This window comes from Denticeps clupeoides, chromosome 15 (genome assembly GCF_900700375.1).
Source record: "Denticeps clupeoides chromosome 15, fDenClu1.1, whole genome shotgun sequence".
Taxonomy (NCBI): domain Eukaryota; kingdom Metazoa; phylum Chordata; class Actinopteri; order Clupeiformes; family Denticipitidae; genus Denticeps; species Denticeps clupeoides.
Window position 1 is genome coordinate 1,256,231 of NC_041721.1, and position 22,386 is coordinate 1,278,616.

Consider the following 22,386-nt stretch of genomic DNA (forward strand, 5'->3'; position numbering starts at 1 on the left):
CAAAATAAATACACACGTAAACATGCAAACAGACAAAATACACACGTAAACATGCAAAATAAATACACACGTAAACATGCAAAATAAATACACACGTAAACATGCAAACAGACAAAATACACACGTAAACATGCAAAATAAATACACACGTAAACATGCAAACAGAATAAATACATAAGATGAACTAAATACTTTTGTAAGCAAATAAATACATTTTATTTGAAAATCTTGATACTCATATAAACATGAATTTGTAGCTCCAAAACTTGAAATGAAAATTATGTTCATGTTTGTATTATTTATGCAATAATGCGCTCCTTAAAATATGTCTGTTAGAAATCTGTGCTATGTGTGTGAAAAAAGAGATTTGTTCATCTTTTACATGACTGGCTTTTGCGAATTTAACCTCACCGTGACCTCCTTATGAACATGATGAAAGAATAACATATAACCATGATAGTCGTCAATACAAATGTTAAAAATACTTTTATTGTTACCAGAACATTAGTTTGGAACGTCGGTATCAAGAAGAGCTGCATTTGGTGTTGCCGAATTGGGATGGGTTGACAATTCTGAGTCAAACCGACTCCTCGTCGACCAGCCTATTCGAGATCTCTTATTTAAGTATGTGTGCAAGTACAATTATCAGCAGGTTTCGTGCTTTTTTTTTTTCGCATTTTAAGGTGAAAAAGTCCGGTATCTGGCAACAATTCATTCATTCCACAACTAGATGTCGCTATTGTATTACTTTCAGTTTTGTATTACTTTCAGGTACAAGTAAATTAAAACAGACCATTTTGTCAGGTCTTTTATGTGCTACTGGTTTTGTAATGGGGTATCAGCCAGCACAACATTTTAATCCAGTGGTATCAGTAGGTTACTAGGTTAACTTGGTTTCTCTCTTGGCTGCGAGCAAGAAGTGTGCATTTCTGATGGAAAAAAATCCTTTCAAGGAGGATCAGTCCAAGAACGCAGCTGTGCCAAATATCGTAGATGCAAAACACCAACAAGCAGTTAAGAACATCAACATTTATTTCACATGATATAAAACAGATGTGATATGAACATTTGCATATTGACTATAATAAGTATAACCTCTTAATAGTTCATCTGCTCTTTATCATCATATGGTGTACATTATATACACAATGACCTTTACATTTTGTACATATATGTTAACATCAAAGTCCTGTTTATTGCTTTTTTTCTACATGTGCTGATCTCCTTTGGGTCCTGGAGTGCAAAAGCAGCCAGAAGCAAACCGAGTCAAACTGTTTAATACTCTTTTATATTCTCTGTTTTAAATATGTCAGCCACATAACATAAAATAAAAGCAGTCTGAACATTCAGTTGTGTGTGTGTGCAGAAGGGCTTGCAGACTACGCCGTTCATAAATAATCACAAAACCAATAAAATATTCAAACGTCCATCCGCAGCAGTGATGTGGCACCTTATCGGGTGAACGGGCAGACGGGGTGGCATCATCTGAGAATGCAAATACTACAAAACAAGGTGGAATACAGTGCAAAGAGACACATGAGTGGCCATCAACGCAAAAGAAGGTTGTATAAAATGAAATATGATTTGCTTGTGTGTAAAAAATCGATTATGAGGAGCCCTGAACGGAGGACCATGGCTCGTGAGGGTGAAGACCTACTCGGCTCTGGCCGCGTGCTCTTATGTACAGTTGTACAAAATAACAATTTAATAATAATAATAGTAATAATAATAATGATGATGATGATGATAATAACATTAATAATAATAATAATAAAAGCACAGGGGAGCTAAGGCCCTGCAAGTTGATCTCAACGCCGCTGGACAGTAGATTTTGGAACGGCAGCTTCTTCTGGGAGAGACCCCTGGAGCCGCCATCTTGGGTCATCCCTCACGTGTCACTGGTCGTGGCTGCAGAGGAGAGACGACAGCATCAGAGTTGGTTGGTATAAGACGACCGTCTCTGCCCCCAGTATCTCACCAGCTTCTGCACCTTCAACTCACTGAAGGTGCGGTACAGCATTAAAATCTACACGAGGCAGCATGTAAAGAGAAGTCATGGCTGATGGCTGGACGTCACACAGCTTCATCATCAGCAGTGTTAATAATAATGATAATAATAATAAAGCGTCTGTGGACAACTCCAGCGATGGGCCACTAGAGACGTCAGCTGAGTGTGTTTCAGAAGGTCTCTTACTGTCCACTCGACACACACATGAAGTAGGAGCCATCGCCGAGCTGGGAGGCAGTTGGGGTGGGGTGGGGCAGGGCGGGGCGGAGAGGCCGTTCGCTGCGAACGTTACGGCCGCGGGACACAAACATACACACAAGCAGACAAGGCAAGAACTTAAGCAGGAAGATGAAGGCCCGCCAGCAGCTCTGAAGGATTCGGGTGAATGAAACGAGGCGAACGCGGTGCCACGCGAACACTGACGGTGTCATTGGGGCGTCGGCGAGGAAGCCCCTCCCCACCTGTCACCAGCTGGCTGTGTTTGAAGGACAGGCTGATGATCTGGTCCTGCTCCGCTTCCTTCACCTCCTCCTCCTCGGCATCATCGTCGTCATCCTCCTCGGGACTCACCCTGACCATCACAGCCGTCTGTAGGCTGCAAAACGGGGCACACGCATGAACCCTCAAATCCTCGCCGACAGCTGACAACGGGAGGGGCGGCGAGCGGGCGTGTCACCTGTTGTCACACATCAGCCTTTTCCTTTCCTCTTCTCTCCTCTCGTCTTCCTCACCCTCCTCCTCCTCCTCCTGCTTCTCCAGGTCTGGGTTTCGGTGCTCGACACCCGGCGGCGGAGACGCCAGGTCCTCCTGAAAGAATCGCATTAAAACCCCTTCATCTTTCTGAACTCTGGACATGATGAGATTAAAACAGATTTAAAGGTCTGTTACGTCCTGGTATTTTGGGTGTGTTTCTGTTCTGTGTTTTGTGTTGTTTGTGTAGTAGGGTGGTAGTAGCCTAGCGGGTAACACACTCGCCTATGAACCAGAAGACCCAGGTTCAAATCCCACTTACTACCATTGTGTCCATTGAGCAAGACACTTAACCCTGAGTGTCTCCAGGGGGGACCGTCCCTGTAACTACTGATTGTACGTCGCTCTGGATAAGGACGTCTGGTAAATGCTGTAAATGTAAATGTTTGTAGGTGCCTGGTGATTGTAAATTCAGCCACCTGTTCCTGCTGTGGGACAGACAGAATAAAAGGAGCCTCAGTCTCCTTTTTCGGGGCTGCGCTTGCCGTGCCGCCTTCCTACCATTTCCCTTTGACATCACTTCCGGTTTCCCCTGCGCTTCCCCTAGGAGGCGATGCAACTTGTTGTGACGGCCTGCTTCGGTGTTTGTTTTTCTCTGTTTTCCTGCTTTGTTTGCAGTTATTCGTTGTAATTCGTTTTCGTATGTATTTCATCTTTATTTATATATTTAGTTGTTAATAAAACACTTGTTAAAATTCTCCGTTTCGTCTTAGTAGGTTTACGTTCGTAGACCGGCTCGTAACAAAATCACAGTCCCAAATAGAAACAAATTGAGACAAATCGGCGGTTTTTCACTGATCCCCCGTCACCCATCACGCTGAACAGCTGGTCGAGCTTCCAACAGGCTACAGCCAATGAGAGCGCAGAATATGAAAAGACGCGTGAATACAGCCTGTGTGAGCAAGTCTGTGAACTAGTGTGAACTAGTCCTGATGAGGTAGACTACCACAATGAGCACTGAGCACAAAATGCACTTTTGCTATATTTCAGTTTTTTTGTATAATTTCTTAGTTTCCTCATTAGATTTTGTACTAGTCAATACTTTAACCCTTGGGAGTCACGTAAAATTTGGTAACAATTAAGTACATGTTAAAAAATTTGCATGCTAACATAAAAAATGCAAATGATCATAAAAAGAACTAAGATGTTCATTAACATAAAAAATGCTAACGGGGCATGGCCATGATGCATAATAATAATAAAAAGATAATAAACAGTCGACTATCTGAATAATCACTTATGGCAGCCCTAGTGTGAGCCAATCCATTTCTTGATAAAAAAAAAAAATCATATTTAAAACGCAGCAGCAAGCCACACCCCCCCAATGCCGCGTGGGACCCCATGTCACTGATCGTGCAGTATGAAACCGTATGAAAGTTGCGTAGCCTGAACTTTGCGTGAGTGTGTGTTTACCTCTCGGGTGACTGCAGCCTGTGGCTCAGTGGGGGGTGTGGCTTGCTGCTGCGCCAAGGCCCGCTTCTTCATTTCCTGCTCGAGAGCCCTCAGCGACGCCTCCAGTTCCTGCCGGTCTGGAGAAACCACCTCCTCCCGTTTGCGGGTCTGTGCACAAACACGCACAAACACGGCATTCATTCACTCGCTACTTCACTACTAGTTTCATCCAGCTGAGGTGACGAGCACCAACATGCCGCGGTGACAGGAGCTTGTCCCCAGGAACCCCGGAGCGGAGGGACACGGGATCAACCCAATTCACCTTCTACGTCGCCCTAACAGAAGAAAAGTCTCTGGCCGCGACTACGGCATGAATTCATCAACTGGAAACGTGTGGTCATGGTCATTCATGGGACAGCGGAGGCTTAAGTGAGTGAAGTGAGAGAAAGTGAAGTGATTGTCATTGTGATGCACAGCAGCACAGCACATGGTGCACACGGTGAAATTTGTCCTCTGTATTTAACCCGTCACCCTGAGTGAGCAGTGGGCGGCCATGACAGGCAGTCATGACAGAGCAGTGTGTGGGGACGGTGCTTTGCTCAGTGGCACCTCTGTCACGATCCGGTCCGAAAGGGGTACTGTGTATTACAATCACTTAACGTTCTTCTTCACAGATTCAAGTGGCTGACGTCATTCCATTAACTCACCAGGCCTTTTCCCTGTTAATCCCATGAATTAATACAGGGTCGTCTAGTTCATAGGTGGGTGTGTCAGCCGCTAGGACTTTTAATAATTTCAACTTTCCAGTAACGGTACCTGCAGGGTGTAGTAGGGATTTGAAGGTATCTGGTCCTTGGAGAACGAGGAGCTACGGGACAGCGAGTTCTCCTGGTCCCTCCTCTTTTCTCGCAGCGCCGCCCCCTGCTGGTGCCTCCGGATCCGCTCCATCTGCTCCTCCACGCTCATCCGCGTCCGCCCGCCTTCTGCCAAGCATGCCTGGTCCACGGCGCTACGGGGCCTGTCCTGCTGCGGCACACAGCAGTGGAACGTTAACACAGACGCCCCCGAGGGACACATCTGTACAGCACCCAAGACAAGTTTGACGCTCCGGACATGGGACACATGGGTATTAAGGACTGGGGGATTGAGGGGTTTGTGCTATCTCATGTAACTACAGATCATTGTGGTTTTTTGAGCTTGGAATTGGGGGCTGGTGCTTTTCCACCATGTTTCTACAGTAGATGACAACAAAACCTCTTGGGTCAGTGGATCAAGACTAGTTCTGGACTAAAAGAGGACTAGCCTTAATCGATGGGTTTATGAGTCAGTCATGTAACCTGCTAACCATAACTCGCCATCGATTAAAACAATTACATATACATTTTCAGCTTGTAGCTTTAACTGAAACTATAATGCAAAAATACCTGAATAGAATTGCACATTTTGCATTCAATTGATAGTGATTGTAGGCGACAGAAAAAGCTGAACATGTCAAGAAGTGCCAGCCAATCAAATCGAATTCTGCAAGTTTGCCTGCACATACACTTAGACAATCCTAACAGAAATCCGAAATGTCCATCTACCACTTCACAGGGTGCTCAGAATTTAGAGGCCACCAAAATGGGGACTCTGATGGAGGGGTCCTCTGCTGCCAGCTGTCCTACATGACAGATCCCAAACGGACATCCCATCTGCAAGGTGACCAGGTGACCCGTTTCTCACACTTTGTTCCACATTTTGAGATAACAGTCCATAATTTCAGGGCTGTGATGGCCACCGGTCAGCATATACCAGGGGTGTCCATCATCCATTTATAACTGGACTGTAGGTATTTCTCAATATGGCTCACACAGAAGAAATTCGTTCTCACACCGTACTGTACTTAGTTTCCACACAAAGTGGAGCTTTTGCCACGATCAAGGCAACATTTTCACGAAACAAGCGCAACCAAAGAAAGATTTTGCTACGAGTGAGCAAAAGTGGCAGAACCAAAGAAACGTGAAATAGCAAGTGAGCGCAGAAAATTTCAGACACGGTGGGAAAATAATATAGGGAAGTTTTGGTGTGTGTGTATTGGGGAAGTGCACAGAACAGCAAAGCGGCCACAGTTCACCACTCACAAAGCGAGTTTTCTAAAACAGTGGCATAAAACAGTGGCATAAAACAGTGGCATAAAACATGGCGTTTTTAACAATAAAGTGCCACAAGTGCCGTTTTTTATTAAAAAAAAATAAAATAAAATAAACAACTAGCGCAATGTTTAATTACCTCAAAAACCGTCCGAACGCCCCTCTATAAAGAGGGATTGGGTAATACCAAGTATTCAGCAGGAGGGTGAGTAACATTATTAGACTGATTATATTGGGGGGTTATATTAGATGGATCTGATTATTTACACCTCACTAAAAAGCCAAGCAAGTGAGCCAATATCCCTCCCAACAAGTGGGTGGCCCTCAGCCTGGTTTGGACAGAAGTCCCCTCTTAGTAAATAAAAGTATGAGAGATACGCCTCTTCTGAGCATTCATTTCAAATGGAATCACACAAAATCCAGAAGACTGCACCACAAGTCCACGCGGCGAAGCATGACGTGTGGTGTACGAGAGAACGTGTAAAGGTCTGGACAGTTTCCAGTTCATGTGCTGAAGACCACGACATGAAAGGTTCCACAGCTGGGTTTGTCAGCTCTGTTCAGGAGCCAAAGTGACGATGGCGATGTCCCCTCCACGTTCCGAGGGAATCATCTTACTTCAGCAACTTTGCCATATGCTGCCGGCCATGCTGTCCTGACCAGCAGCATCCTGGGTTTGTCTGTTCACCAAGTCGCACCACCAGCAAGCTCTCAGCTGCACTCGATTCACCGGAGCCTGCAGACTCCTTGTGCATCTTCTCCCGCTACGAAAGTGCCGCACGGCGGATCACGCGCTACTCGGGTTCTCTTTCAGCTCCGCCATGTGATCCTGGGCGTGATGAGGGTGATCAGAGGCACTTACTGTCCTGGGATCAGGCTTTTTACTCTTCCTTAGCGTCACATAGGAAGCGATTGTGGAGGATTCAGGCATGACTGGCGACTTTGTTCTGGGGGGCACAATGCCTACGGGGTAGGGGATTCCTACGCACAAATACAGGAGAAGAAAAATCAGATTTAAAAGGTCAAACCGTTCCAGAGTTTTAGGATTTGGACAGGACGTTCCTTCAGAGGCACCTTTGGAGCTGGAAGGCTCTTTCTCGGCTGCCTGCTCTGTCTTGTCCTCGCCATTGGACTCGTCTACCTCGGCCACAGTTGTGAGCTCAGGTTCGCTCTTATACAGCCTGTAGTCAGGGCCCTATATGGTAATTAGATAAGGATGAGGAGCACTTAGCATCGACTGGCAAACAGGCGGGACACACAGGCAGGACGGGGACCACAGACGTCACGTAGGCAGATGAGAAGGATCTCACACACACACGCGCACACACACACAGCTCGCACGCTGATGCGGGAAAAGCGAGAATGGAATCTGAACGATGAAGATGGACAGCTCTCATTCTTCTGTGAAATCGTGGGTCCAAGCTCGACATCGAATGGAATAACGTCCACGCGCGTGAAATGACGGGCATGAATCTGAGCGGAGCAGATGGAAGCGTCTCCATGACGATGACAAGGACGCCGAGGATGCTCTTACACCCTGCGCGCCGTTCCTCTGGCCCGACTTCCTGTCGTCCGTCCGGTGCTGCAGCGGGCGGGGAACGTGCCCCTGGCTGCCACCTGTAGGGGGCAGTGGAGGCGCGGCGGAGGGGACATCTCCACCCTCATACGAGTGGGGCAGAGGAGGGCGAGGAGGGACAGGAACCGGTTCCTGGAGATCACAGAGAGTCCTGAGACGGAGCTTTGTGAGTGGTTGGAAAAAAAAAAAAAAAAGAACACGTAGGAGGAGCGGGAGCCTCTGCACCCCAATACGAGGATTTCTTCAGAAATGGTGGGGATTTTGTCAAAAAGACATTCAAAGGCTGCAAAAAGACAAGCATTTCATCATCTGGCCATCAAACAGCAGAGGGAGGACTTACCTCACTTTTATGAAGATTTGATAAAGGTTTTGAGCTGTGAAAATCTGCAAAAACAAGAAGATATTTACTCATGCACGGAAATACACAACAGAAATACGAAAAAAAAAGCCCTAACCAAGTATTGCGTGTTTAAATTAAGATACAGAAAAGTTTTGTAGGTAATATTCTAATAATCTGATATACTGGCAATCATAAAAAACACAGTTTACTAACGAAGAGCATATTTTTCTTTAGATTTTTCAAATCAAATTATGATTTGAAATTCATATTTTTGTCCTACTTTTTTTTTAAGAATTTTTCACAAATCGAATTTTTGAGATAAACTAGTACATGCATTTAATTTTGTGCCTGTCCAGCCATGACAGGCGCCGGGTGAGCAGTGTGTGGACACCTCAGTGGATCGATATTCGAACCGGCAACCTTCTGACCACGCTTCTGATCACGAAAATAAAGACGTACTGGGGTCACTGCTTCTTTTTGGCTTGTTCTTGTTCAAAGCCTCCATCACATCCTGGATCCTCCACAGGTCTTTCTGGATCTGGATGTGCTTCTGGCTGGGGGGTTCGGTCTGAAATCCATAAAAATATGAATAGCATTGTACCGTGTCGGGCCCGATGCAGATTAGATATTGTTAAAGGTCGTGACGGGCCGCCACAAAGTCCCACGCTGCAACATTCGTTCATTTGTTGCACTCTAGCGTCCCATGTCTAATAATCCATGCGGAAAAGAGACGAGGACGTCCACTCAGAGCGAACGAGTAATTAACTTCTACCGAGGCGTGGAGATGGCCGTCAGACCTTTGCATTCTGCACGAGGTGAAATTTAATAAGCCCATCACACTCCCAGGCTTGTCACTAACAAGTGGATGGAGCCTCGTGGGTTTTAGAAATAATTACCTGCTCATCCAGGCCAGCAGGCACGTAGAACAGTTTTAGCGGCAGAACTCATAAAAGTGTGCAGAGGTTTTTTATTTATTTTTGTTTTTATTGTCCTAAATGGACTAAAATATGTATACTGAGCTGCAATCTGCCCATTCAAATCTGTACAGAGCAGCAGATTCAGACGCTTACAAAAAGCTGAGTGCTTCCTGATGTATTGTGTTGTCCCTCATGTGTTGATAGTGGGCGTGGTCATGTTGACTGGAATTAAAGCGCCTGATAACCTGCGTGTTGGTGGTGGTAGTGGGCGTGGTCACGTTGACTGGAATTAAAGCGCCTGATAACCTGCGTGTTTGTGTCGGTAGTGGGCGTGGTCACGTTGACTGGAATTAAAGCGCCTGATAACCTGCATGTAGGTGTTGGTAGTGGGCGTGGTCACGTTGACTGGAATTAAAGCACCTGATAACCTGCATGTTGGTGTTGGTAGTGGGCGTGGTCACGTTGACTGGAATTAAAGCGCCTGATAACCTGCATGTTGGTGGTGGTAGTGGGCGTGGTCACGTTCCCTGGAATTAAAGCGCCTGATAACCTCCATGTTGGTGTTGGTAGTGGGCGTGGTCACGTTGACTGGAATTAAAGCGCCTGATAACCTGCATGTTGGTGTTGGTAGTGGGCGTGGTCACGTTCCCTGGAATTAAAGCGCCTGATAACCTGCATGTTGGTGTTGGTAGTGGGCGTGGTCACGTTGACTGGAATTAAAGCGCCTGATAACCTGCATGTTGGTGTTTGTAGTGGGCGTGGTCATGTTCACTGGAATTAAAGCGCCTGATAACCTGCATGTTGGTGTCTGTAGTGGGCGTGGTCACGTTGACTGGAATTAAAGCGCCTGATAACCTGCGTGTTGGTGTTGGTAGTGGGCGTGGCCACGTTGTCTGTAATTAAAGCATGTTTTGGGTTTTCAGGGGTTAAAACATACGCCACCAGGTTCTCTCGGTCTGGGGCCGCCAGGACGTACCTGTGGACTCCCAAGGGCTTCCAGCTGCTTCAGCAAGTTATTCTTGGCCGCCATGACCTCGGCCTCCAGCCTGTCGTATTCTCGCCAGGATCGCTCCAGCTCCTGAGACCGGAGGCAGCACACACACACATTCACACGCCATTTCACAATAAACCATATCGCAGCACCCGGCCAGGCAGGGCAGTCTGATCGGAAAAATGACAGCGTGTTGCCTTTTGAGTTTGCAGTCTAAGGTGACCCCCAGAGACCCGTCTAATAACCCTGTTGACTGTTTGTCAAAGAAAATGAAACATTGGATATTTGAAGTCAATTTTCGTTTGTGATGATGACAGAACACCGTGTTCGTTTGGACCGGTGTGTGTCACTCACGCCATTGACTCTGGACAGCTCTCTGCAGGTGCTGAGCAGGCCGCTCTGAAGGACGTCCCTCTGCTGGATTACGGTTTGGACGGCCGTTGGGTTGTTGGCGCTCATCTCGATCTCCTGGCTGGCGGACAGCAGGGCGGTTTCCAGCGTGTGCTGCACACCGATGGAGCCAGAAACTTCTAAACCCTCAAATCCAAGGAATGTCCTCGTATGGAAAGGTGTTGAAGCTTGAGGGAAGTTTGACCAACCTTTTCTCGGTGGAGCTGCTGTAGTTTGTCCTCCTGCATGCGAACCACCTTGTCCTGCTCACACAGTCGACTCAACTTGGCCTGGACGAGGTCGGACATTAAAGACTTTAGATTTACAATCGACGAAACAAAAAAAACTTTTTACTTTGGAGACTTACGTCAACATCAGGCTCTTCGGTTTGGTACACGTGGGCTCCGTCTCTGTAGTCTTCGGGACTGGCCTACAGTGAGACAGATGACAAGACGATCAGATGAAAACGCTTCACTCCGCGGCTCCTAAAGCCACTACACCATCGGATTTGTGTCAAAATCACGCAAGCAGAACTAACACGCTGAAAGAAAAAGCTTCCAACTTGCATCCAATTTGTTTACGTAATCGTGTAAAAAAAAGAATTTATTTCTTTGACCGTTTTACAGCTTGCTCTTTTACTCTCGCCGCCGCTTAACAGGTGGTTAAAAATGTTTACATGATTACAAGAAATAAAAGTTTTACTTTTCATTAAAAATGAGTAATGTGAGTAACTTTTTGTCTTGTCGGTTTTATTTTTGCTTCATATTTAGATTTTGGCACAAATCTGATGTCATACTACACCAACACTACTAGCCTGCGACAGGGAGAGACCCCCTTTACAGCCCCCACCATCGGTACTATAAAACAGCGAGAACAGTCTTCTACTGGACACGATGCCTTCTGATGCCCTCGGGGCAGCGGTGGCCTAGCGGTTAAGGAAGTGGCCCTGTAATCAGAAGGTTGCCGGTTCGAATCCCGATCTGCCAAGGTGCCACTGAGCAAAGCACCGTCCCCACACACTGCTCCCCGGGTACCTGTCATGGTGCCCACTGCTCACCAAGGGTGATGGTAAAATGCAGAGGACAAATTTTACTGTGTGCACCGTGTGCTGTGTATCACATGTGACAATCACTTCACTTTTTTAAAACTTTCAAGTGAAGAAGTGCAGTACCAATGCGGCCAGAAGGGGGCAGTAAAGAGACACCATCGTGACACACACACAGACGTTCACACACATATGCACGCTGAGGCTGGGGGGACGAACACAGAAATGAGGATGGAGGGAGCGTCCAGGAGACGGGTGGAGGATGAAGGAAGCACAAGACCAGGCGTCCCAGCAACGTGGCCGACGTCCTTGAAAGCCTCGCATGCCTCTGCGCAGATTTCGTCCACGCGCCGGTCTCTGTGCCCACAGTTCAGGTTCACTGCGGACGACCCCACCAGCTCGTACGTAATGAGGCCCTGGCAGGCTAGCCCCGCGCCGCGCTAATTACGCCCCCGTGGTAGGGGCTGTCAGGGCCTGAGCTGGCGAGACTAATGGAGAGCTCCTGAAGGCCGGAGCCAAACTCGGGCCCTCGGGAGAGGAGGCTCGGAGCTCTGAACGACTCGTCTTTACTGGAGCAAAGGCTGCTGGGAAGGCGTGTTACTTCCACCTCACACTCAGGGGGATGGGATGAGCCGCGATACACACGACACGTGAGCGGAGGGGCGGTGATGGCGTCGTCCAATGAGAAAACAGGGTGGGGGGGTCGATGGCAGCGGGGTGCGGGGACGTGGTGACCTTACTTGCTGGTAAAGTTGAGGCCTGGGCGCCGAGTTCTCGATCATTGTGTGAATCATGAAGATTAGCGGCTCGCTCTCCTTCATCTGGTTCAGAGTCGGAGCAACACAACAGTCATCAGTTTAAAACACAACCGAGTGTGTGTGTGTGTGTGTGTGTGTGTTGTGCGAGCGTATCAATAAAGATCATTTTCTGAAGCTGGATTTCTGATTCTCAGAACCTACAAGCCGTATTCATACATTGTGAGATGCAGGCAGCGTGAACGCAGCCGTCCACGCCCAGTTACGCGCTGTTATTGTGCTTAGATGACACGTCCTGACGAAACTGCTTATAAAACATTCATAGACAACCAACCACGATGAAATCGAGCATGAATAATGCAGCTGTTGTGCAACGTCTGGTAACGTGGGCTTTTTCTAAAAGTAAAGATCACGTCTACCGAGATGAAGCACGTCCGACAGCGCTGCAGAAATTACAAGAACTTTTCCCTTTATTCAGGAGTAAAAAGCGTCGCGAACATTTTAATAGATGGCCACTGCTTTAAACAAATGCAACTAACACCAGACATGTATGTCCAGTATTTGTTCTGCACCATCACACACACCTGCAGAGCAGGAATCCACAGAAGACGTCTACAGCAGTATTAAAGGGAGTTTTTAAATCGCATCCAAGCAGCCCGCGGCGGGGTCTGCCTCACCCAACAAAATAAAGCTGCAGCTTGTGTTTAAACATTTACCCGAAAACGGGGGCACCATTAAGACACCAGAAGAGGCAATAAGACGGGAAGCATTCAGAACTCTGTGGTTTTATACAGACGTTCACTTGTTCCATGCATATTTAATTTGACGTTGTACTACCTTGTGCTAATATACAGGGTGGGCCAGTAATATGGATCCACCTTAATAAAATGGGAATGGTTGGTGACATTAACGTCCTGTTTGTGGCACATTAGTATATGTGAGGGGGGTAAACTTTACAAGATGGGTGGTGACCATAGTGGCCATTTTGAAGTCGGCCATCTTGGATCCAACTTTTGTTTTTTCAATAGGAAGAGGGTCATGTGACACATCAAATTTATTGGTAATTTCGCAAGAAAAACAATTGGTTTTAACGTAACTTTATTCTTTCATGAGTTATTTACAAGTTGCTGTCCACTTATAAAATGTGTTCAATGTCACCAACCATTCCCATTTTATTAAGGTGTATCCATATAAATGGCCCACCCTGTACAGTAAAAAATTAGAAAATTATAGTCTCGGCTCAGACGCCCTAGTTCATAAAACAACAGCGCTTTATATGTGCGCCACTCCGTAATTCCATCCGGAACGGAACAGCGGCCCAGTGCTGGCCGATCGGTTACTTGACGTTTTTTTTCCGTAGACCCGTCTGGTCAGAAGTGGGTGGCGGTGACCGGGCCGTCCTCACCTGTCCGTCCACGTACATGAGATTTCTCTGCAGGTGATGGGACAGAATCTCGCTCTGTGGCCGAGGCAGCGGAGACGGGTGGGAGAGAAGAGAGGAGAAGAGGTGAGAAACGTGAAAAAAAAAGAAGAGAGAAACTGGCAGGACAAGGAGGTAAAGATGACGGGAAGAGAGCGAAAGAGAGAGAGAGAGATTCCATCCCCGCACACCCAGCTCCATCCTCCACTAAACCCCATACATAATTCAGCATCTCATGCAATAATAATATTTCCATAGCCGTCATGTCTGCCACGGCAATCTGTCATTTCGCCGAGCGGCATGCATTTAATCCACAGGAAATGCAGCGAAAGGCAACTCCGACACGAGATGGCGGTTGAGAATTACGGGACTTGTTCGCGACTCTGATTCTAATAAAGAGTCGTTTCTGACCGGGCATGCGATGGCATGAAGCCTCAAATTCAGCGCCACACAACGTGCGGACGAACAGGCAGGGACCACGACACCACGGCACACAACACAGCACGGACGCCGGGAAGGGGGCGGGGCCTGCGCGCGGCCCCGGGGGCTGACCTTTGGCTTGTTGGCGTCGAGGTTGAGCTGCATGAGCTGCGCGAGCGTGTGCTCCCGGAGGCTGTTCAGCTCGGCCTGCTGCCGGCGCAGCTTGATCAGCAGAAGGGTCAGCTCCTCCGGCTGCCGGCACAGAGCACAGCCACACAGCGGCACAGGTTAGCGCCGGGCCGCGGCGCCGGAGCCTACGCTCGGCTCGTAAGCAGCCTCCGGAGCGGATCTAAAACCAGCGGCTGCGTTCTAAGCGGGAGAAGGAGGGCGGAACCACTCACTGTCTTGCCCTGCAGGGACTGCGCGGTGATGCTCTGGACGGGAACAGACCTCCGGTCGGGCGGGTATCCGCACTGGAGAGAGAGCAAAATTAACGTTATTCACCTAGTTGACATTTTAAAATATTAGCAATTCATTTTAATACATTTTTTAAAAATTTAAGTGTGCTAGTAGCCTAGCGGGTAACACACTCGCCTGTGAACCAGAAGATCCAGGTTCGAACCCCACTTACTACCATCGTGTCCCTGAGCAAGACACTTGAGTGTCTCCAGGGGGGACTGTCCCTGAAACTACTGGTTGTAAGTCGCTCTTTAAAGTTAAAGTGAAGTGATTGTCACTTGTGATACAGCACACGGTGCACACAGTGAAATATGTCCTCTGCATTTAACCCATCACCCTGAGTGAGCAGTGGGCAGCCATGACAGGCGCCCGGGGAGCAGTGTGTGGGGACGGCGCTTTGCTCAGTGGCACCTTGGCGGATCGGGATTCGAACCGGTGACCTTCTGATTATGGGGCCGCTTCCTTAACCGCTAGGCCACCACTGCCTCTGGATACGGGCGTCTGGTAAACGCCGTAAATGTAATGTAGTGTAAAAAAGGAAATAAATGTTACACAACGAAGTCAGAGGGATGGTTGCCAGGTAACACTGATCAGTATTTAAGACCAGATAAGTTGGGATTAATTAGGATAAATTAGTTAGGATTTACTCTGCTGACGTCCTACCTTGGCCAGGTGGGCCCGATGTCGGCGGTCGATGGTGACGTCCCCGCGGAAGACGGGCGAGGACACCTCGGAGCGGGGGGTGGTGCTGTAGGAGCGGCGTGGCGAGTAGGTGTGGTACGGCGAGGTGGGGATGGACTGTCCGGCGGCGCGCTCGGCGATGCTGCCCAGCTGTTTGGGGCTGGGCAGGGTGCTGTAGGCGTGCTGCCGGCTGTGCGCCTGCCGCTGCTGCCACTCGTACAGCTGCCACATGGTGTCGTCGCGCATGGAGCGCCGCTTCTCTGCCGCCGACGGCCCCAGGGCGCGGTCGTACACGGACGCCGACAGGCTGCTGATGCTGTCCGGCCGCACACCACTGTTGCGGGGCAGCGTGCGGTACCCTTCCGGGTACCGGGGTGCCACCTGTGCCCGGTGACTCGGCATGTTTCTGGGCAGAGTCTGGTAGGACGTGATGCTGGACCACGGAGAGAGAGAGAAGTTCATCTATTGACCTCTAAACAACGGTTATAAACGGTGAGCAACAAATAATATTGGCGGCAGGGTGTTTAAAAGCAGCTTAATAGAAAAGCTTAATAGAAAAGGGTGGCAGTAGCCTAGTGGGTAACACACTCGCCTATTAACCAGAAGACCCGGGTTCAAACCCCACTTACTACCATTGTGTCCCTGAGCAAGACACTTAACCCTAAATTGTCCCTGTAACTACTGATTGTAAGTCGCTCTGGATAAGGGCGTCTGGTAAATGCTGTAAATGTAAATGTAATAGTAGTAGTAGCAGCCTACTACTACTACTGGTAGTGGCCTAGTGGGCAACACACTTGCCTATGAACCAGAAGACTACAGAGTCACAGGTTCAAATCCCACTTACTGTCCCTGAGCAAGACACTTCACCCCAAGTTCCACCAGGGGGGGACTGTCCCTGTAACTACTGATTGTAAGTCGCACTGGATAAGAGCGTCTGATAAATGCCATAAATGTAATATCATAATAAGGTCTGGTCCGGGTACACGGAGAGACATGTTGTTGCTGCGCTTTGTAGATGCGTTCAATAAAGTCCGCTTGACGCTTTTTAACATTCGCCGCTGGCATTTCGGTTGTCAAGAGAAAAGAATCCATGTGGTGTTTATTTGACGCCATCTGAACGCGCAGCCGACCGAGCGCTGGTGTGGACCGCCCGTGTGGACGCTTCAGACGTCCTTAACTCTCGTCTCACTGATGTACATGAAAACGTGCGAATGTGAATCAATGTAGAAGAATTGACGGGATGATTCATGATGCTTCAGGAATCATAATCGAATCCACACTTCTGCTACCCACAGTCCTCAGCGGGTGCCGCCGTCTGCCGAGGACATAAACCCTGACGTCTGACGGAACGCTGCGCGACTGTAGGACAATTCAGGTGACAGTAGGTCGCGGCACTGCTGTGACTGGCGACACCCTCCAGGGTGGTAGTGGCCTAGTGGGTAACACACTCGCCTATGAACCAGAAGACCCAGGTTCGAACCCCGCTTACTACCATCGTGTCCCTGAGCAGGACACTTAACCCTGAGTGTCTCCAGTAACTACTGATTGTACGTCGCTCTGGATAAGGGCGTGTGGTAAATGACGTACGTGTAAATGTTTAATTGGGCCGATATTTAATCAACTAGCCATCAAGTAGTCAAAGAAGTAACCGCAGTGCTGACGTTGTTTAACCCTCCATCCCTGGGAGGCCACGTTATTGCCTCCACTACCTTCACATTTACACTGACATGATGAATGTGTGTATCTTATGCCTTCGCTCATCTAATTCGTGCATCAAGTTGTCCTTCTGCATGAAGAAATTTAAAATGTCACGACAGTCCTGTGAATCCTTTTGAACTGATCTGCAAGCGAATTGAGGCTAATTGAAATTTGCCGTAATATTAAGAAGAATTCGCATAAATGTTAGATTCGACGTTTGCATGTTTTAGAAATACCAAAATTCTTCGGCTTTTTAGGCTGGAAATCCCGCCGTTTATCGCTAGATAAATTCTGGTCACCTGGCAGTCCATGAAGAGCATGACGAGCAACTCTGAATGGTTTCCTGATTGGACGTTCAGCGCGATGCTTCAGAAATCAGTAGCTGCACGTTTGGCAGAACAAAGCGCTGCGTAATTGCTCCTCAGGGTTACGGAAGAGGCTGAAACCGAAATAAAAACGCAGGAGGAGGGAGACGAGAGCGACTTCCTGCTGGTGCCGAGAGGAAGGTGAAGATGTGATGAAGACGTTGCAGTCTTCCTCGATAACAGGAATCAACAAATTAGCATGAAAGCCAAGGTGTGAGAGTTTTGGTAAAATGAAGTGACACGCTGAGCCGAGAAACGGAGCGGCATAGAACCCAGAAATGTCGTAAATGCTTCTCACTGACCTGCACAACATCAACCTTCCGAACTAACACACCAGCACCGGCCATTAAATTCCGCTCGATCTCTGACCAGCCTACGTCATTTTTCATGATCACGATAAAGATATTAGAATATAGTTGGTGCTAGTGGCCTAGTGGGTAACACACTCGCCTATGAACCAGAAGACCCAGGTTCAAACCCCACTTACTACCATTGTGTCCCTGAGCAAGACACTTAACCCTGAGTGTCTCCAGGGGGGACTGTCCCTGTAACTACTGATTGTAAGTCGCTCAGGATAAGGGCGCCTGGTAAATGCCGTAAATGTAAATTGTAATGTAAATGTAGTTCGAATATTTTGTATTTACAATACTTCTGACATTCGTAACAAACCAAAACAATAAGAATCAAATTTTATGATTTATGGTTCTTTAATTTAGTATGCCACATTTATTTACCCCGTCCCAAGATGGCAGCTCTGTGGACCCCATAGACAGCCCTATTCAACGTGACACCTAGTGTTCATATCTATGTTGTGTACGTAGCAAAATAAGCCAATCAGATTTCAGTGTGGGCAGGTTTTTATTTTACTCCTTTTTATTTAACTGAAGTTATGATACCTTTGAGAAATGGTATTTTGACTGCCCCAAAAATTGTAAATATAAAACAAATTTCACCTCAGACTACAGGTTTTGCGGGATTTTGCAGGTTGTGATGTGTGGGCTGCTGAGGTGCTGGAATATGGAAGAAACGTACGCAGTACCACATGACGTGATTCACAGTAGAGTTCTTTTAGATGCACTGAATCACTAGAATCAGTTTACACAAAAAAAAAATTATTCAAAATATTCATTGACAGAATCATTGACAGAACCTGCTGTGTCCTACTGCACGTGAGTTGTTGCAGTGGCAATACAGGTTCAGTACGTCGCCTTATAAGATTTATTCTTTTGAACGAGATGTTTGTGAACAACACAACAGTATTTCACGGTGTAAAGCTAGCAAAGAGCAAAAAAAAGGTCATGCGAAGGTCATGGTTTTATATGATAATAAACTGTCTGGCAATATCAGAAAAATTGTGATAAAAAAAAAAAGCATTAAATCGTTTGATATGGGAAAGTATATTGTGATAAATTTGTTGGCCATATCGCCCAGTCCTATAACCAGGGTTCCCACAGGTAAGATGATTTCTAGTTAGGTAATTTGATCATTTGGGTGCAATCATTTGCTAATTGCATCTAGTGCAGTAGCCGAAACGTGTAAAAATTTGTATTTACGCGTCTTTCTCGCAAAGTCTGTGTCGACACACGTCCTTCCTAAACATGCCAAGCAAGTGTAAATTTCAAGCCATTTGGTGTGAAAATGAAGAATTTAAGGACCGACTCAACCAAAGTGATAAGAATGATGTCAGAGGTAGAGTTGAGGTTTTGGTTCGTTCCATTCAACACGTTAAGATGACAGTTTTTAATGCAGTTTTGAATTCTATGACTGTCAGGTATTTCACTTTAAATGTCCATGTCTTCTCAGCACCCAAACGTTATATTGGACATTTAAGAAATTCTGCATGCAAAAGTCAGTATAACACACACACACTCTGAGACGCACCTCCGGGTCTCGTCGTCCAGGCCCCGTGTCCTCTGGATCCTGACCCACTGTTCCAGCTGCTGGGTGGAGCCGGTTCTCTGCAGGTTCTTCTCAGGCTCCTGGGTGAGAGGCGGCGGCTGTCCCCCGGCGACCCCCGCGTCCACGGGACTCCGCTCGCCCGCCGGCTCCCCGGGCCCGTTGAGCAGTGGGGGGCGCTGCTGAGCGGCCTGCATCTGCCGGGACGCGGACACGGCCGCGGCGATGGCGGCCGCCTGTGCCGGCTGCAGCTTGATGCTGTTGATTTTGGTGAGCGGCTGCTCCGTGCCGCCGTCCTTCTGGAAACCGTACCGCTCGCCGTAACGTTCCAGATCTTTCTGTGCAGCGTGCTTCTCCCGCTCCTTGGTCAAGTGGGAATGTCTTTCCCCCTCTTTTTTCAGGGTGTGTCTATCTCCTTCCTTTACCAAAGCGTACTTCTCTCCATCTTTAACCAGTCCGTATTTCTCTCCATCCTTTATCAGCCCATACTTCTCTCCATCTTTAACCAGTCCGTATTTCTCTCCATCCTTTATCAGCCCATACTTCTCTCCATCTTTAACCAGTCCGTATTTCTCTCCATCCTTTATCAGCCCATACTTATCTCCATCTTTAACCAGTCCATATTCCCCCCATCCTTCACCAGTCCGTATTTCTCTCCATCCTTTACAAGTCCGTATTTCTCCCCATCTTTGACCAGTCCGTACTTCTCCACCTCTTTAACCAGCCCATACTTGTCACCATCCTTTACAAGTCCGTATTTCTCTCCCCGTCTTTACCAAACCATACTTCTCCACCTCTTTGGCCAGGCCGTACTTCTTGTGGTCTTTCGCCAGGCCACAGTGCTCGTTGTCTATTTTGAGGGCGTGCTTGTCGCCATCTCGCTGGGGCGCGTACCTGTCCCCGTCCTTCTGCGGCACACACCGATGGCCGCCGGGCTTTTCCAGCAGGGCCCTCTGCTTCCTGTCCTCCAGGCGCATGGCCTCGTGGTTGCGCTCGTTGTTCTGGATCTCGGGCTGGGTCAGGGCCCGGTGGTTCAATATGTTGTTCATCTCTTGGGGGCCGTGGTGCTCCGTCTTTAACTTATCCAGTCTGGGAGAGGCAGAAGCAGGATGCGTTAGCTATTAAAAATGATCTAAAGAGACTTCTCCTCGAATTAGCTTCCTAATGCTACCTAGCTAGCAGCATCTGGTCTTGTAATACCACTTTGCTCCTCTAGAGGCGACGGTGAGTTTATACTGAACACAAAGCATTTTATGACAACAATTATGTCTAATTGTAAAAATATACTCAATGGGTTAATATACCAGTTAGAGAAGTATGTATGTAATTAGGGCGTAAATAAGCAAGTGACGGTGGTGGTGAAGTGGTGGTGAAGTTCGTATTTCTAACAGCAGTCCGGGAGACTGTGAAGTCTTCTTCAGGTTATGCTGCAGGTCTCTGAAGGCGGAACATGTCCTCCTGTCCCTCTTTACAACAGCCCTGAGAAAGGGCCTACAAGATACTAAACTCGAATCTCCAGGAAGCAGGGTGAGTAAAAACCCGCATTAGAACTCATTTACTTCTACACACACACACACACACACACACACAGGCACCACAGTGTAATCTCAGTGTAGAAATGAATATATCGGCCTGATATAGGATAATCCCAGATATGATAATTAAAACACCATGTTTGTTACTACAGTTCCGAGACGTTCTTCACATCTTCATGACAGGCATGCTATTCTAGTTTAGATTAAAGTAATTGGCGTTATATATCATTAAGATGGGCACCGTGGTACACGTTTTGGTGTCGCGCTCAGGCCTAGACGGACCACCGTGTACAGTGGAGACTGTGGCAAATTGACCTTCATTAGTCTGGTATCTCTGCTTGTCTGCTACAAAACATTTGCTCACACTGAATATATTAAGCCATATTAAGTACATTTTGTTAGACTTGTGTGGACTTTTGCCACTTCTGGTGCCCAGGTACCAGCTGCAACTCTGCATGCCAATACCACCATGGCAATTACAAATACCAATATTGTTTTGCAAAAAAAAAAAAGACTTTTACTGTAATTTCTTAGCGTACGTGTACCGGTGTTCGCATTTCCTGCTGCACTTTACATCATATTTTGTGAATGTGATTGGGTGACTGTGTCCCCAGGGACATGTTCCCACCTCCTGATTGGCTCAGTGTGAACAAGGGCGGCGTCCGTCATCACCTTCATCCAGGACTCCATGTCTTTGGCCGTGTCTGTGCAGAAATAATATGTCCGCATGTTTGGGTGCGTCGCCTGGTGGAAGGGGACACGTTGAAGACACTGGGCAGGGCACACTGAGAGTGAAACACACACACAGGGAGACAAAAGCATTAGGGAGACCTGATATCGACTTGGACAACCTGCTACGTGCAGTTTAAACTAAAGCTTTCCCAACAACCCTGATTTGGGGACATTTTTGGGTAAGGAGACGCAGTCAGGAGTTCTGTGATGTTGAAAGAGAGACGCTAGGACAACCACGTTCTCAGCCCAGACGGGGCGGTGGACTCACCTCAAAACAGAACAGCACAACTCGCAGGCGGCTTCTCTCTTGACGCAGCCCTCATAGACGACACAGCGGGTCGTCCGAGGAGAGAGAGAGAGACGAGAGAGACGGTCAGCAAACAAGAAAAAAATCCCCACACGGACACGGGACAAATTCCAGGCCTGTCCACGATGCATAAAACATCTCCTCGGCACAGCGCTACTGGCAACGCAGCTTACAGACACGTAGAGAGTGAAACTCTGATAATGCGAGCTTTACATGCAAGGTTTACATGGCATATATCAAGGTTTAGGGCTGTCAGAAGACGTATTAATTTAATTTTAAGTGTTAAAATAAACGAATGGCATTTTTTTTTTACATTTTCTAATACTTAGAGATACGAATTCTGGTGCATTATTCAACAGTGGGTTTTTATCATTTGAGGTGCAGCCCTCGGTGCCCGACGGGGGTCCAGAGACCAGAAGTCCTGAAAAACGAGAAGGTAAAGACGCGCGCCGAGACGTGCTGACCTTGAAGGCGTATTTTTTGCTGATATGGTCGTCCACGGACAGCATGGAGATGCGGAAGCTTGGCAGGAGGATGCTTCCCAGGATGCCTTCTTCCTTTTCATCTGAATGCGGAGCGC

General features: G+C 47.7%; 1 protein-coding gene across 1 annotated transcript in view; it reads right to left on the bottom strand.

The window, feature by feature from the left end:
- Window positions 1–1,014: 1,014 nt before the first annotated feature.
- Window positions 1,015–22,386, bottom strand: part of LOC114764268 (pleckstrin homology domain-containing family A member 5-like) — a 31,895-nt gene continuing 10,523 nt past the window's right edge. The window contains 24 exon segments of the mRNA XM_028953751.1: window positions 1,015–1,908; window positions 2,470–2,603; window positions 2,685–2,815; window positions 4,172–4,318; window positions 4,967–5,173; window positions 7,142–7,260; window positions 7,354–7,474; window positions 7,814–7,987; window positions 8,196–8,239; window positions 8,655–8,763; window positions 10,089–10,190; window positions 10,458–10,607; window positions 10,703–10,783; window positions 10,861–10,923; window positions 12,279–12,359; window positions 13,699–13,752; window positions 14,266–14,385; window positions 14,535–14,606; window positions 15,256–15,706; window positions 19,218–19,851; window positions 19,854–20,001; window positions 20,003–20,321; window positions 21,396–21,511; window positions 22,271–22,371. Coding sequence (XP_028809584.1) covers window positions 1,889–1,908; window positions 2,470–2,603; window positions 2,685–2,815; window positions 4,172–4,318; window positions 4,967–5,173; window positions 7,142–7,260; window positions 7,354–7,474; window positions 7,814–7,987; window positions 8,196–8,239; window positions 8,655–8,763; window positions 10,089–10,190; window positions 10,458–10,607; window positions 10,703–10,783; window positions 10,861–10,923; window positions 12,279–12,359; window positions 13,699–13,752; window positions 14,266–14,385; window positions 14,535–14,606; window positions 15,256–15,706; window positions 19,218–19,851; window positions 19,854–20,001; window positions 20,003–20,321; window positions 21,396–21,511; window positions 22,271–22,371 — 3,698 coding nt within the window. The 3' untranslated portion in view covers window positions 1,015–1,888.